Source organism: Dichomitus squalens (assembly GCF_000275845.1).
Source record: "Dichomitus squalens LYAD-421 SS1 unplaced genomic scaffold DICSQscaffold_14, whole genome shotgun sequence".
Taxonomy (NCBI): Eukaryota; Fungi; Basidiomycota; class Agaricomycetes; order Polyporales; family Polyporaceae; genus Dichomitus; species Dichomitus squalens.
Genome location: NW_006766896.1, coordinates 631,309 through 645,299, shown reverse-complemented (window position 1 = coordinate 645,299; position 13,991 = coordinate 631,309). Strand labels below are relative to the sequence as shown.

Genomic DNA, 13,991 nt, shown 5'->3' with positions numbered 1-13,991 from the left:
TTTGTCGGCCAACCATTTCGCGGTACGCTTGTTCGACGCCTATAAACAACTGCTAGAAAGCGCGATCGGAAGACCGTTTTCTGTATCTAGAGCACCATCCCGCCAAATACTCTGACAATGTACAAGAACATGATCTAGCTCGTTTCTAGGCTGCTTAGGGGTTTAGGAACCCTAACCCACCTACATACCTCCTCGCCTTCATCGTCAATCTAGATGCGGCTCGGCAGTTTCACAGGCAGCACTGCTCTCATGCCACAACTATCCCGTAGAGCAGGTGGCGTGTCAAATGGTCAGTCCTGTGCCGCATCTCAGTCCGTCGCATCCCCGCCCTGCTCCTTCGCTCGTATACCGGATGCTGGCTCGGAAAGACCAGCGATGATCGCTTTCTGCTGAAACCTCCCACTTGACACTGTGCCTCTCGTCTCAATGCCTCGTCTCTGGATCTGACGCGCAATTGGCTTTCCTGTATCTCTGTCACTGGCACAGAACCCAGTCCATCACCCTTGGACTATGAGCTGTTCCTGTCGCTGCATGTCCCCGCTCGACCAGCTCGGCTTTTCAGAGATACAGGTGAGACCCCTTCAGCCACCCCCTGCCTATCATCCCCGGATACCCTTTCCATAGTACGCAGCTCTCTTCCTTAGTGCCGCGTTCATCTTCATGCGCTGTCTGACATCTCCCGTCTCGCTTGCAGCTACATGCTCCCTCCGTCTCTATTTCCGCCGCACTCACCATCGTGGCCCTTCCCGCTCGTTCTCCTCCGCCTCTCCCACAGTCATTCGCATCTCCCTTATGTATCCCGGTATCAATGGATGATACAGAAGAATCCGAACGCGAGCCGATAGCGCTCTCGGACGGATTGGATGAGCGCGCTCAAGAAGATGCTATCCGAGGCCGGGCAGACGATCGCGAGCCTCTTGGAGGGAGGCGCTAAGAGCGCAGGAAGACGGTCGAGATCGTGAGTGTTTCGTAATGCTTTGTCGGTGTTGAGAACCCCGTCCCGCGAAGCCTGTGTGTGTTCGGATTCGCGAGCAGCGCTCGTTTCACATGAAACTCGGGCGGACAATCGTGGTCCTCGCGCGGTCGGGAAGAAGAACCATGAGCTGGAGGGACGTGGCACCTAGGAGAGAGTACGACGAGCACCCTACACATGCCGCTTATGCTGTTCCCGTACTGAACAAGTTCGCCATCGGGGTTTTTCGTCTCTTGTGCATTGATCCGAAGACCAGCGCACTTACCCGCCTTTCTGCAGAACTGATCAAGCGGACGACGTGACAGGACTTGGACCGCACATAGACCGCGCAGTCGGTGCTCGCTGTGAAGACAGGGCACATGTACGGCGTCGCATGCGACTCTCTTCGTAAAATAAGTCTTCCTATTCGATCTCACGTCATTTCGTCGCTACATGCACTCTAGCTTGCGACGCATGACTGTGTCAGCTGTGCCCGTTAAACGGCCTGAATCACCTGCTCAGAACTTCATGAATGCCAGCCGTCCCAAACCCACTCCGTCGTTTACCCCTCAATACCTGTGCAAACCCGAGACGTCTTGACTACCAGCATTATGCACGGGCAACACTGACGTACACTAATCCAGACCAAATCCATCCAAAATCCACCTGAACTCCCTAAGCCCTTCGAAGCGTACATGTCTGCTCCGTCCCGTCCGCTGTCACGATGCGGCCGCTCGTCGAGAAGATGCTGAACGTGATAGTGATTCCCTCTTCTCCCTTGCTTCCCGACTGTTGGGTTCGCTCCCATCCCCCGAAGCACAAATCAGAGCGAGCAAGCAAGGCGACGATGAGCGAGCGCAGCCCGTCATCGTCGCCAAGCTTGATTGGAGGCATCGGGGCACGTTTTACTGCAGCCACCCCGAACGCGATGTTCTTGTAAAATGCACGCCTCAGGAAGTCGTGATCGCGCACAAGACGTGGCGAAACATGAGGGGCACTCGTCGGTGCGTCATACTTCATGGTTTCAAGCTTGGTAGCAGCTTGACGTAGTGGATGGTCTCCGGATCCACAGATCGGAATGTCTGCTGTGTGTTGACTCGGAGTATGGGCGCGCAGAATTGCGCTCGAGGCACTGGGTTCCAGATCCCACGCAATGGTACCGACTGTGATGAATTGTCATGTCAGACATTAGAACGTGAACAGTCGTGTAACTTCAGGAGACGAACTCACCTCCGTGTTCATCTACAGCGACTGGTGGTCTTGTTCGTCTCAGGAATTTGGGGACATCTGGAGGCACTGGGCTCATCTGTGATAGCCAGCTGAGGGACTGAATTCGAGTGTATATATGTACAATCAGCTTACCGGCAACAGGGGGGCGAAGTCTAAGTTGGAAGCGATGGCTACCTCAGCATCCGTATGCTTCACTGGTCCCGTTAATAAGTTTGCGGTCGATGCGCACTTCGAGTATGTAGTCCAGCAGATCCACCACTGGGTCGTACGTCTGATTCGGCGTCACTGAGACGAGTCTAAATCGCTGCTATGTCACGTACCTTTTTGTTGCTGTCATCGCTCTCATTGACCCCTCTAGTTGCCGGAACACAGTCAGATCCTCGATCCCCCGGACCCGGCGGAAGATCGTGTGGACCCGCTGCCGCCCGCATATACTCAATCGGTGTAGAACCCGATTTACGCTTCATCTTGAAGTAACTGATGAACACACATTGATCCGAGTGGCTCGCTGCCGGGGATTGAGACTCTGGATCTCTTCCCGCGGGTCCAGTTTTGACATGGGTGGGAGGTACGAATTGGCCATCGACAATGACGGAGATATTTGCAGGTGCGGACGGATTGAAAGTCCCGGAGACCCCTTTGTCGTCTCCTTTTCACTTCACGATGTCCTCTGACCACGCAGCTACCTTCCAGTGCGTCGTTTTGGTTGTTCCTGATATGAAGAGGATGTCCCGGTCCGTAAGGCTCAGACCCCACCCATCCAATGCATTCGCGAACTCGACCCAATTAGAGAAGTTTTCGCGCATGTACGACTTGATATATCTCCCCGCCGTGATGCTTTCTGTTATCGGAGGACAGGGGAGGAAAAGACAGGCCCCTGAGGGACCTTCTGGATCGAAAGCATATCTCACGGGCGATCGGCTGAGTTGGAGTGTCATACCAGTAACGAAGCCAAAGAGCGGATATTCACGCACTGTTTCGGACCTTTCAACACCTCTTGTCATAGATTCTGGCCGCAGACAAAATGGTGTTTGATAGGATGTTCTCTCCCTGTTACTCCTAGCTTGAGGCGATCTAGCACAGTGAAGTTCTGAGGCACTCCTTTGTCGAAATGAATCGGGTCGTCCGTATCCTCCCTCGAATTGAAGAGTGGCCGGAATTCGCCTTGTCGCATCCATCCGACGTCCCCAATGAACAGCTCGCCTCCCTCTCCGTCTGGAACCCACAAGGGATAACCGTATCCTGCCCAGAAGAGCTGTTCACCGTAGATGTGCCAAGGAGATGTCGGGGCCATGATGATACTGATACTGTCAATGGGGCGACTCCACCGCTGCTATGGTTTGGTTGCGCCCAAACGTCAGTGACCGATATAATCTGAAACGCATCCTGGTAACCTCTGTCTCGTGGCCTGGCTCGTGGTGCTACCTGTTATCTATTGGATGAGAATTTTCACTCTCACGTTGTCAGATTAACACGATCACACAAACATGGTTGCGAAGCATCTCTACTGTTTTGCTTGTCCCCCTGAGTCCCTCTCACATACCGGGATTCTACATGTTACACAGAGGTACATTTCCTCGTTACTCCTAGCCATGTTTGGTTATACTACTTTGCGAGGGATGGAACGGCGTTCGGAGCACATCCGGTCTCGGCGTCTGGCAGTTCACATCAACTTGAAAATGGACGTAGCACCGTGACCCTACACCGTTTGCCCTCTACTTCCATACTCTCAGTGTCTTGAATTTCAGGCAAGTGAGATACATTGTCTGTGTACTCGCCAACTGCCTTACAAACAGCTAGACGTATCGGCTTGAATTTGGGAGAGAGATCTAGCCAGGAGTAGCTGTGATCAAGAGAAAACACGAACACGACAGAAATGCCTCCAACAATCCCTTGGAAAGCTGTCTCCGTGAAGCTTGGCACATATGATGGTATGCATTACTAAGTTGTGTCACCCAGAATTCAAGGCCAACGGACCAGGGGTGGGACGATAATCACTGTTTTCACAACTGTACGTGATGGGGACGACCGGAGTTCTCGTCTCAAATTAGACATCGTCGTCGGTATCATTGTTGTTTCGCTCGCTGCATTCCATGATTTTCATGTATCCATCTGACTATTTCGTTAGCCGGACCGATTGCAGCTAGTTGTATGTACCGAGGTACCGTTTGTTGACCGTTTCCCCAGGATATCGAAATATCTATTACGGTACTCGACGTCAATTCATACAGTACTCGGAAGAAAGGAAATTGTTGAGATGGATCGGTATCAGTATGTATGATGCGGTACGGGAAAAAGCACTGTGATATCAGTGAGCAGTCGACGTCAGACAAGCATCGGGCATACTATCCAGGAACTTCAAATTTGTAAATGTCGCTACGTCGCGTTCACCTCAGGAGCTGCACAAATTCGACATGCCATAACTATGAGGGTTCAACTTTTTGTATGGAGATGTTGAGGTGTACTCACCCTGATCAAGAACCGTCTTGATTCCACCTGAACCTCCCAAGCTCCTGTGAAAAGCACATATCTGCTCGCCGTCCTGAGTCAACTACCTTTTGAGAAGATGTCGCAGACCACACTTACTTTGTCTTCTTCCTTGCTCGCCACCTCCTGTGCTCGCTTCCCTTCTCTGGAGCGCAAGTCGAACCAGGCGCGCAAGGTAAATTTAATGATACGCAGCGCATTGACGTAGCCAGATAAAATTGGCGACCATGGACCGCATTTGATCATAGTGATACCCGCGACTATGTTCGAGTAGAATGCGTGGTTGAGGTGTAAATGATCGTGTGAGAGAGGTGGTTGTGCAGGATGCGTTCCGGTGCCCCTCTGGCAACGTCCTTCGGATGTATCAGGTGCAACCCTGATTGAACCCATTGGCGTGTCATCGTGAGATTGAGAGTGACGAAGGGAGACATATTTCTGGAGGCGAGCACGAGCACTGAGAATCGCATCGCTCGACGAATTGAGTGCGGCGTCCCAGGCGATAGTCCCAACTGAAAATAATTGTAAACCCTCACGAGTGCTGTGAACAATCTAACCTACGAACCTCCGTCTTGATCGACTTGAACCGGTGGTGCGATAAGGTTCAGAAATTCAGGGATATTGTCTGGTAGTCCGGAGTCCTACTGCAATTGATTTGTGATTTGATCCAGCCACGGATAAAGATGACATTTACCGGCAAGATGGGCATGATGTCAGCGTCACAAGCAATGGCGACGCCCGCATTCGTGTGCTGCAAAAATGAGTGAGATAGGACAATGATATTATAGGCCGGATACGCACGTCGAGTATGTAATCGACTAGGTGTGCTACGGGGTCGTATGTCTGTTCATATTGCATCAGATTTGATCGACTCCGGCTATAGGTAAATAACACGCACCTCTTCTTCCGATCCTTCCGAAAGCGGTGGTACATCTTCTACGTGTTGGGACGTACCGACTTCGGGATCCTTTCCCCCGGGCGGCAGATCATGAGGACCCGCCGCGGCCTGTAAGAATTGAGGAACACTTTGCTCAAGTCTCCTCGGCCGAATCCGGTAGTAGTTCAAGAAAACAGATTGACTGCGGTATCGGGACTCTGGAGAGTCGGAGTCGATTACCCGGAGTTTCGGCCCCTGGTGATAGTGAGTAGAAGGCAGGATGTTGCCATTGATCATGACAATAGAATCTGAGGTCGAAGTGGTATCAAACTGCCCGTGGAGGTCGGGTACTCCCTCGGCCGGCTCTCCGCACATATCCGGAGTCCAAACACCGAGCGCCCATTGTCTGACCTTCGTTGTTCCGGATATTAACATCATGTCTTCCTCCTTGAACGTACGAGTCCGTCCAGCTACCGTGTTGGCGAACCCGACCCACTCATGGAAGTGCTTGCTCATATAACTGATCACATGCCGTTTCTGGAGTGTCTTCTCGTTCATTGCGTCGACATCGAAAATCAGAAACGCTCCGGGGCCTTCTCGAGGTTTGTACTTGAAATGAATTGCAGGCTGTGAAGCCCTATGATAGTTTCGATGTGCATATGACGTGACTCGGTGCATGTATACCCGAAAGACCCACTCACCGCATCTCAAACCATGATCCGAGGCTTCTCAAGTCTTCGTTGAATTGCGCCGTGAATCGGACGGGGGCAGAGTCCACTGCATGAGTAGCTACAGCTCGATCCGGCGATGTCACTTGAATGAGGGTCGATGGTTCAAACTCCGGAGGGACGCCCCTTTCGAAGTGAATTGGGTCATCTTCAGAAGACAGTATGTTGAACAGCGAATTGAATCCCCCTTTTTCCATCCAACCCACGTCTCCCACGAACACCTCGCCAGTTGACGTATCAGGATTCCAGACTGGATATCCCAATTGATGAGGATACAGCATTTTAGCGTAGAGATTCCAGGGTGCTGAGGTCATGGCTAGAAGCAACAGTCATGTAGAAGAAGAACGAGTCGGCCCGATACCATTAGCTTCGGGATCTTCAGTAGCCGCGGTCAAAGTGAGGCAAAGCTAAGTTGTTCCATTGTACTCAGATCTGATAACGTGAGGGACCGGCGTTCTCCGAGAAAGCACAGACTCGGCGGAAGTTTTCCGATTCGACTGGGAAGGCTGAAGCTCATCCTGCTCACAATGATCTTCAGGGTATTACACTGGGGACATCGACCTGTGGCACATCGTGTCCCATCGCAACCCCATCGTAATCAGAGCCACTATAGGATAATCGCCTGGTTGTGCATCCCATCGCGATCCCCCTTGGGAGATTTGATAAAACCGTGTTATATGCTGGTTCGTTCACTGTACAGTGTGCGGCTGGCGTGGGATAAACGTGGGACGCGGCGAGGCATGGTTGTCTTAACGTGGCTCATATCACGATGCCTCTACGATGGGACACGTCGTCCTAGAGTCAGTCCAATGCCTCCGGTGTTTGCCGCGCGCTTGTGTGTCATCCAGGCGCGCTGGCATTTGGCAGTCTGCAGCCATCTCGTGCGTCTGCGATTTGGCCGCTTTCCCATGACTGCCCTCAATACGCTCTTTCACACAAAACATCTCTGATTCTTTGCCTAGGTCAACCAAAAGTATCGCTGGCTTCGCCTCCGCTCCTCGACGGTGTCAATATGAGGTTGACGACGGCAAGTCTGCATCTGGCCGTTTGCTCAAGTATGCTCGATCCAGTGTAACTCGTGTTTCTCATGGTGGTCTCGTGCGAATGGCGGTGCGCCTTCTCTATCGATATAAGGTTACATCCGACTATCGCTCGAATCTGCCCATCGCCGTTGTCTTACCGCCCATATATTGACCTCAATCAGCTCTACTGACGACCTACAGTCTTACTTGCCTGTATCGACGCCATGTCCCCCTCCGACCCCCGCACTGCCCCCTGGCAAATTTATGCTAGAACGCTTTTCAAACACTACGGGTATCCACTCTGGCACGCATCTCCTGAGTTAGACAAAGAGTATGGTCCTCGGGAGGTCGAGCTTGGCTCAGTGGGATGGGTTGACGAAGGGAGATTTCGTCATCTCTTCAACGCTAGGAAAGCAGAAGACGATCCTTTCAACGTGGGTAGGGTGCCCGAGGGTTTTGTGCGTTTCAACCCGAAGAATTTGCACGAGACTCAACCCGAGGCCGTCATCATCAAACCATACGTCGCGAGTCAGCACATTTCAAACGTGTCTGTTTCGGGAGATGCAAATGCGAGGTACAGCATCTCCAGCCTTTCTTACGACTGCTTCTGGACATGACTGACGGCACGGTATAGTCCCGCTGCGCTAGTGAGTGCCGGAGGTGGCCTCTCCTTCTCGTGCTCTCAGGACACAGGCGCTGTCCTAGTTTTAGAACCTCCCGCAATGCAGACGAAATTCACTCAGAGACGACACATTATCACCTATTTGCGTACTCACTTCGAGAGTTGGTCCGAGTACGCCAATAGCGAGGAGTGCGGCCTAACTATCAAGCAGGAGGATCTGCGGTTCGTGTCGGGTACAGTGAAGACGACGAGGTGGGCGAGCTCGGCGTGGGCCGGGAGCCACAAGAACAAGCAGGCGTCGGTGACAGTCCAGGTGCCGAATATGGCGAGCCTCGATCTCAAAGTTTCGGTCGAAGAGCAAAACTTACCATATAGCTGGTACAATAAGGGGCCGATCACCGATCCAAAGTCGAAGGCGCCAGCCGTTGGTCTGCTCACGAACCAACAAGCGAGCCTTCCGTCGACGACATCGACGGAGGAGACAAGGGATCAGTGTCTCTTCTTCAACTACTTCACGGCGAAGAAGCGGCTCTGGTTCAACCGAGTTATGCAAGGGGCGGCCGGTCCACACCAACTTCCACCCGGCGGACCTGACCCCGAGGGTAATGAACCCATAGGTGGCGAATCAGGCTCGGACGATGAGGCACTATCGGTAAGCGACTATCTTTTATCTCTTCCCTCCTGCTGATGTCGCTTCAGACGTACACATCGTACAATCCAGTCGCGTATTTACTCGACTACATCCTCGCAGTACGTTTATCATACCTGTCATACTCCATGCTATTGAGTGAGATACACAGCACTCGGAAGCGGACATGGCAATTGCATCCGACAGAGATCTCATCGCAATTTTTGGAGTGAGTACCTGCAATGCTTGTGATAAACCACAACTCACTAGGCTTGTACGAGTAGGAAGAAGGCGTACCTGAAGACATATATGCTGGCTTGGAGGAACTCCAGCCCGAAGTCGAGGTAGACGAGAGTGGAGGTGATTGCCCCTCTACCGTGATGATCTTACCTGTCGCTGATGTTCGTCTCATAGTGGGAACGGTCTCTGTCGACACGACTTGGCTAGACAAACAACTTGCCTCAGAGACTGCCATATTAACGAGGACAGAAGGCGATATTAACGAAGCGGGTGGTAGGTATTGAATGATGAACCCTCCATCACCCTCGCCCACCTGACACCCATTACATTGTACAGCTCACTCTGGGTCTGAAGAGCTGCAAGCGACGTTAGGCGGCCCAGAGACGGAAACCACCTCCTTCGATCATCAGAATCCTCTTGAACAAGACCCCGAGGACGAAGACGAGGACGATCCTGAAGCTGCGGAGCGCAGGAAGGCCCAGATGGCTGTCTGGGAGCCCGCCGCCAACGGCCACACTGGATCCATCACCGCCCTCGCTGTCTCGCCTGACAGCAAGTGGGTCGCGAGCGGATCCGACGACACAATGATCATCCTGTGGGACACTGAGGAACAGTCGGTTGTTCGGAAGTGGGAGTCGCACGGCGACATCGTCTGGCACCTCGCATTCTCCCCAGACAGCGCGCGCCTGGCATCATCTGGCGGCGAGGGAAGGATCATGATCTGGAATGTCGATGGCGGAGAGCATCTCGGGACGCTCGGGGGCCATACGGAGGCGGTTCACACCGTCGTCTGGTCTCCAGATGGCACCAAACTCGGGTCGGGCTCGGACGATATGACCGTCCGTATCTGGGACGCGCAGAATTACGAGTGCTTGCACTTGCTCGAGGGTCATAACGCCATGGTCACCTTCGTGCTATTCTCGCACAACGGCCAGTACCTCGCCTCGGGTGGCGCGGACTACAACTGCCGCCTGTGGAACGTGGACACGGGCACGTTGCACAAGGAGTTGACCGGCCACCGCGGGATGGTGTGGACCGCTGCATTCGATCCAGTAGACAACCGTATCGCGACGGCTTCGGATGACGGAAGCGTGCGTGTCTGGAAGGTCGAGACGGGTGAGGAGCTGGTGGTGCTGCATGAGCATCACGGGCCCGTGTGGGTTGTGGCGTTCACTGAGGACGGGAAGGAGATCCTGTCCGGTTCGAGCGACTCGACACTGAAGATCTGTGACTCATTCAGCAGCAAACGAGTCGCCATTATGGAGGGTCACGACAGCATGGTGAACGCAGCGTCCCTCTCGCCGGATGGGCGATATATTGCATCAGCGTCGTCGGACAACACTGTACGGTTTTGGCGGAAGAAGGACGGGACAAACATGAAGACGTTCAACGAGCACAACGATAAGGTAACGCACGTGGTATTCTCCCCCGATGGGGTGACTTTGTCGTCTGGTTCGGACGATGGGACTGTCCGCATTCGTGTGCTCAAGGACTTCGTCAAGCTGGATTGAGGGACAAAACATTACTAGATCCCATCTCCTATGTTCACTTCCCTCTCGCTCCATGTTATACAGCAACTGTGGCCCCTGACCTTAGCCCATTTCGTCTATTCCCACTTGGTTTCGGTCTACTTCACGTACATATATATAATGAGGATATCGTGTACAAGCAACATCGATCAACCCTTTGGCATGCCATCATATAACATAGTCAATGAGATACGGGCCAAAGATCCTGCCACTAGTGCCCTGAAGACGTCCCTATTGCTACATCAAGAGGCGCCGGATGTGCACCGTTCCATCGTGCGAGCCGGATGCGAGCGTCGATCCATCGGACGAGAACATGACCGACGTAACATTGTCATTGTGCTCATTGTACGTCGTGTGGCTCGACCCGTCACTGGCATTCCAGAGTCGCACCGTGTTGTCGGACGCGGCGGAAGCGATGAACTTGCCATTAGGCGAGAACTCAACCGCATTGATCATGCTGTCATGCCCGTCGAGTGAGAGCTGTCTGTCTCCAGTGAAGGAGTCGCAGATCTTCACCGTCGAGTCACTCGAGCCAGACGCGATGCGCTTGCCGTCGGGCGAGAAGGCGACCGTCCAGACTGGGCCAGTGTGCTCGTGCAGAATGACGAGCGCCTCACCCGTCTCCGCGTTCCAAATACGACTACTGCCATCGTCGGACGCAGTGATGATACGGCGATTATCTGGCGAAAACGCGGCGGCACAGACCATGCCGCGGTGTCCCTCGAGCACGTTCAAGGGCTCTCCATCCTCGAGCTTCGCCGTCTCCCAGATGGTGCACACGCTCTCGGTGCCACCAGTAGCCATGAGTCGGCCGTCGGGCGAGAAGATGACGAAGGTTACGACCGCAGTGTTCTTGTCGAGCGTCCGAACCTCCTCGTACGTCTGGGCGTTCCACAGGTATAGCGTTCCGTCGCTGGCACCTCCGATGAGGAATCGCCCGTCAGGTGTGTACACGAGCGAATGGATAGCATGGTCAGGCTGAATCCTCAAGTGCAATCTGCCATTCGCGACGGCCCAGATGATGACCCCCTCGTCATGCGAAGCCGATGCGAGGTAGATGTTATCGCGTGAGAACGCTAGCGCGGAGATCGTGTCCGTGTGGCCGATCTCGGGGGGGATGGGCACCTTGTGCCGCACGCTGTTCGTAAGGGCATCCCAGATGATGATCGTCGTGTCCTCTGATCCACTCGCGACGTACTTGCCGTCCGCAGAGTAGGCGAGTGCGGTGACGGACCCGTCGTGTATGCTCGTTGGGGCGTTGAAGTCCGGACGTTTGCCTTCCGCCTTACTGCCACCGTCTCCCATCTCCTCATCGTCATTGGTATTCTGAGGGTAAGGCGGAGGTGGAGGTGGAGGAGCCATCCCTCCATGCGATAGTAGCGGAGGATTCGCAGGTGGGAGTGGAGGATTCTGGGCCGGATGAATGCGATCTGCAGGCAAATACCCCATGGGCGTTGACAAAGGTATCCCTGGAGGGTACGCGCCCTGCGGTGATCGTGGCGTATCGAGCATGGAAACAGCAACTAGGGGACTCATTCCCTGGGAGTACATGTCCTGCTGGTAAGGCATGCCGTGCTGATATTCCACACCCAATTGAAGTGGCATCCCTTGCGGATGTTGCATTCCTTGAGGGTACTGGTATCCATGAGAGTACATCGAGGGGTCACCCATTCCGCCGTAGGAAGGTGCGGCTGACGATCCAGCAGGATCCCAGCGGCCGTAGGCTGGATTGCAATGTCAGTACGCGCTTCTTTCTATCCACTATCGCGAGGACTTGCCTTGAGAAGGGCCAGCGAACTCCATGGGCACGTGATCGTTATCGTGAGGAACCTCGTCGCCCAAGTACCTGCCACGCTTTTCTTCGCGTAATCGATCTTCGGCATCTTCCTCCTGCCTAGTCCTACGTTTCCGCAAGAATGTATAGTTCACCGATACCGTCCCCACTATATCCGAGATTGAGATCAGTTCATGTTCGTCACGATCGAAGGCGCCAGTATACCTCCGTACTCGTCAACTTCAATGCTTGGTCCTAGCTGTGCGATCGCTTCCGGGACGTCCTCAGGGAACTTCCGATTCTAGCAAAGCGAGCATGGTTCAGTATAGTTCCCCAGAAGCACAACTACCTACCTACCATGAAGAGCGCAATCAAATCCAGATCTGATGCAACTGCCATAGCGGCTTCAGAATTCTGTCTCGAGTCGTTAGTGCCGGATCGCAGGGCGAACTGAAGCAAATTCGTACCTCTAGGATGTACGTCAGAAGGTGGTCCACAGGATCGTAAGTCTTAACATTGTCGATGAGCGCGGCGCATGCGTGGAGCACACTGACACATACCTCTTCTTGCACTCCATCAGGTTCAAAGTCATATGGGGAGGAACCACGGGCGCCGACCATCGGCGCGCCCAATCCCGAGTTGTCTGGCCCAGGAGGCAGTTGATGAGGACCGGCCGTAGCCTGCATCGGTTGCTGCCGAAGCCAGAATCGACGCTTCATCTTGTAATAGTGGATGAACAAGCACTGGCTCGGGCCTTGAATGGCGGCGTCGCTAGGGCTCGGATAGCCGGGATACGACGCTTGACGCGACAAATCTGCCCAGCTGTCCCGCCGCGGGGGGCCAGTGCGATAGAAGTTCGCAGGTAGGAATTCGTTCGATATCTTCACGGAGAAGCCTGCGCTCGCGGTGGGACCGAAATCGCCCGAAACGTATCCCTCCTTACTACGAAACACGTTCCCTTGGAATGCTGCGACTGCCCAATGCGTCGTCTTGAGGGTGCCGCAGACAAAGAGCATCTGTTGTTCATTAAGATCAAGGCCCCAGCTGCTGGAAGCGTTCGCAAATTCGAGCCAGCGAGTGAAATTCTCCCGCATGTGGTTGACGATGTGTCGCTTGGACTCGATATCCTCGGCGATACCCGGAGGCGCGAGCATGACGAATGCCCCGGAATCAGAGGTAGATTTGAAAGAGAAACCAGCTCCCGCAACTGCGGGTAGCCCGCCACTAGGATCCAAGACGTCAGATGGGAGAAGTGCAGCATCGAGGGTGATAACACTCACGCGTTAGCACCCACATCTCCTTGAGCCTCGATCGTACGTATACTGGAGCTGGCGACGACCTTCTGACCGATCCTCTCACATCGTCCGATAGAGACGTTCTTGGGATTGAACAACTGAAAATCCAAGGGGACGCCCTTCTCCTCATTGACGGGATCGTCCTCTGGCTTCATGCAGTTGAAGAGAGCACGGAACTCGCCTTGCTTGATCCATCCCACATCTCCAATGTAGACCTGTCGTCCACGGTCTCTGCTCGGCTCCGGGATCCAGAGCGGGTAGCCGAAGCCCATGGGGAACAGCTGCTCGGCGTAGATATTCCAAGGGTTTTGTTGTGGGGGTGGCATAATGGACAAGACTAGTAGACGCAGGAAGGGGCTATTATACTAGATTTGTAGGCAGTGTGGGTACTCGGGCGTTTGAACCTTATATGAGTGCTTCTTCGACACGCTGTTCAGCGCGTGGAGGGCATAGGCTGTGCCTGTCCAGGTAGCTACGCGCTAGAAGACCTTCGCAGAGGGCATCAGTCCTAAAAAAAATTATCAGTACCAAGGATCTGAATGCGCGGAGTCGATGTCGCTCAGGTGCATAGTGATCTACCATGACGATCCCGAAAAGCAGCAGTCCAGCG

At 53.8% G+C, this 13,991-nt stretch overlaps 3 protein-coding genes across 3 annotated transcripts; 2 read left to right on the top strand and 1 right to left on the bottom strand.

The window, feature by feature from the left end:
• The first annotated feature begins 337 nt into the window (after positions 1 to 337).
• Positions 338 to 1,466, top strand: DICSQDRAFT_155200 (uncharacterized protein). Its single transcript, XM_007365858.1, has 3 exons — positions 338 to 570; positions 695 to 958; positions 1,253 to 1,466. Exons 1-2 carry the CDS (start codon positions 511 to 513, stop codon positions 932 to 934), a joined length of 300 nt encoding a protein of 99 aa, XP_007365920.1. The 5' UTR covers positions 338 to 510; the 3' UTR covers positions 935 to 958; positions 1,253 to 1,466.
• Positions 1,467 to 4,558: 3,092 nt separating this feature from the next.
• On the bottom strand, positions 4,559 to 6,552 carry DICSQDRAFT_127136 (uncharacterized protein; the record flags this gene model as incomplete). Its single annotated transcript, XM_007365857.1, has 9 exons — positions 4,559 to 4,581; positions 4,652 to 4,733; positions 4,769 to 5,178; positions 5,232 to 5,307; positions 5,361 to 5,417; positions 5,468 to 5,509; positions 5,565 to 5,578; positions 5,621 to 6,180; positions 6,245 to 6,552. 9 exons carry the CDS (start codon positions 6,550 to 6,552, stop codon positions 4,559 to 4,561), a joined length of 1,572 nt encoding a protein of 523 aa, XP_007365919.1.
• Positions 6,553 to 7,553: 1,001 nt separating this feature from the next.
• Positions 7,554 to 13,762, top strand: DICSQDRAFT_86426 (WD40 repeat-like protein). The gene is made up of 13 exons (XM_007365856.1): positions 7,554 to 7,867; positions 7,928 to 8,567; positions 8,615 to 8,665; positions 8,716 to 8,772; positions 8,828 to 8,903; positions 8,958 to 9,056; positions 9,120 to 12,038; positions 12,093 to 12,255; positions 12,312 to 12,387; positions 12,444 to 12,502; positions 12,556 to 12,595; positions 12,647 to 13,310; positions 13,367 to 13,762. The coding sequence occupies exons 2-7, from the start codon at positions 8,016 to 8,018 to the stop codon at positions 10,292 to 10,294; spliced, it is 2,010 nt and encodes a 669-aa protein (XP_007365918.1). The 5' UTR covers positions 7,554 to 7,867; positions 7,928 to 8,015; the 3' UTR covers positions 10,295 to 12,038; positions 12,093 to 12,255; positions 12,312 to 12,387; positions 12,444 to 12,502; positions 12,556 to 12,595; positions 12,647 to 13,310; positions 13,367 to 13,762.
• Positions 13,763 to 13,991: the final 229 nt, after the last annotated feature.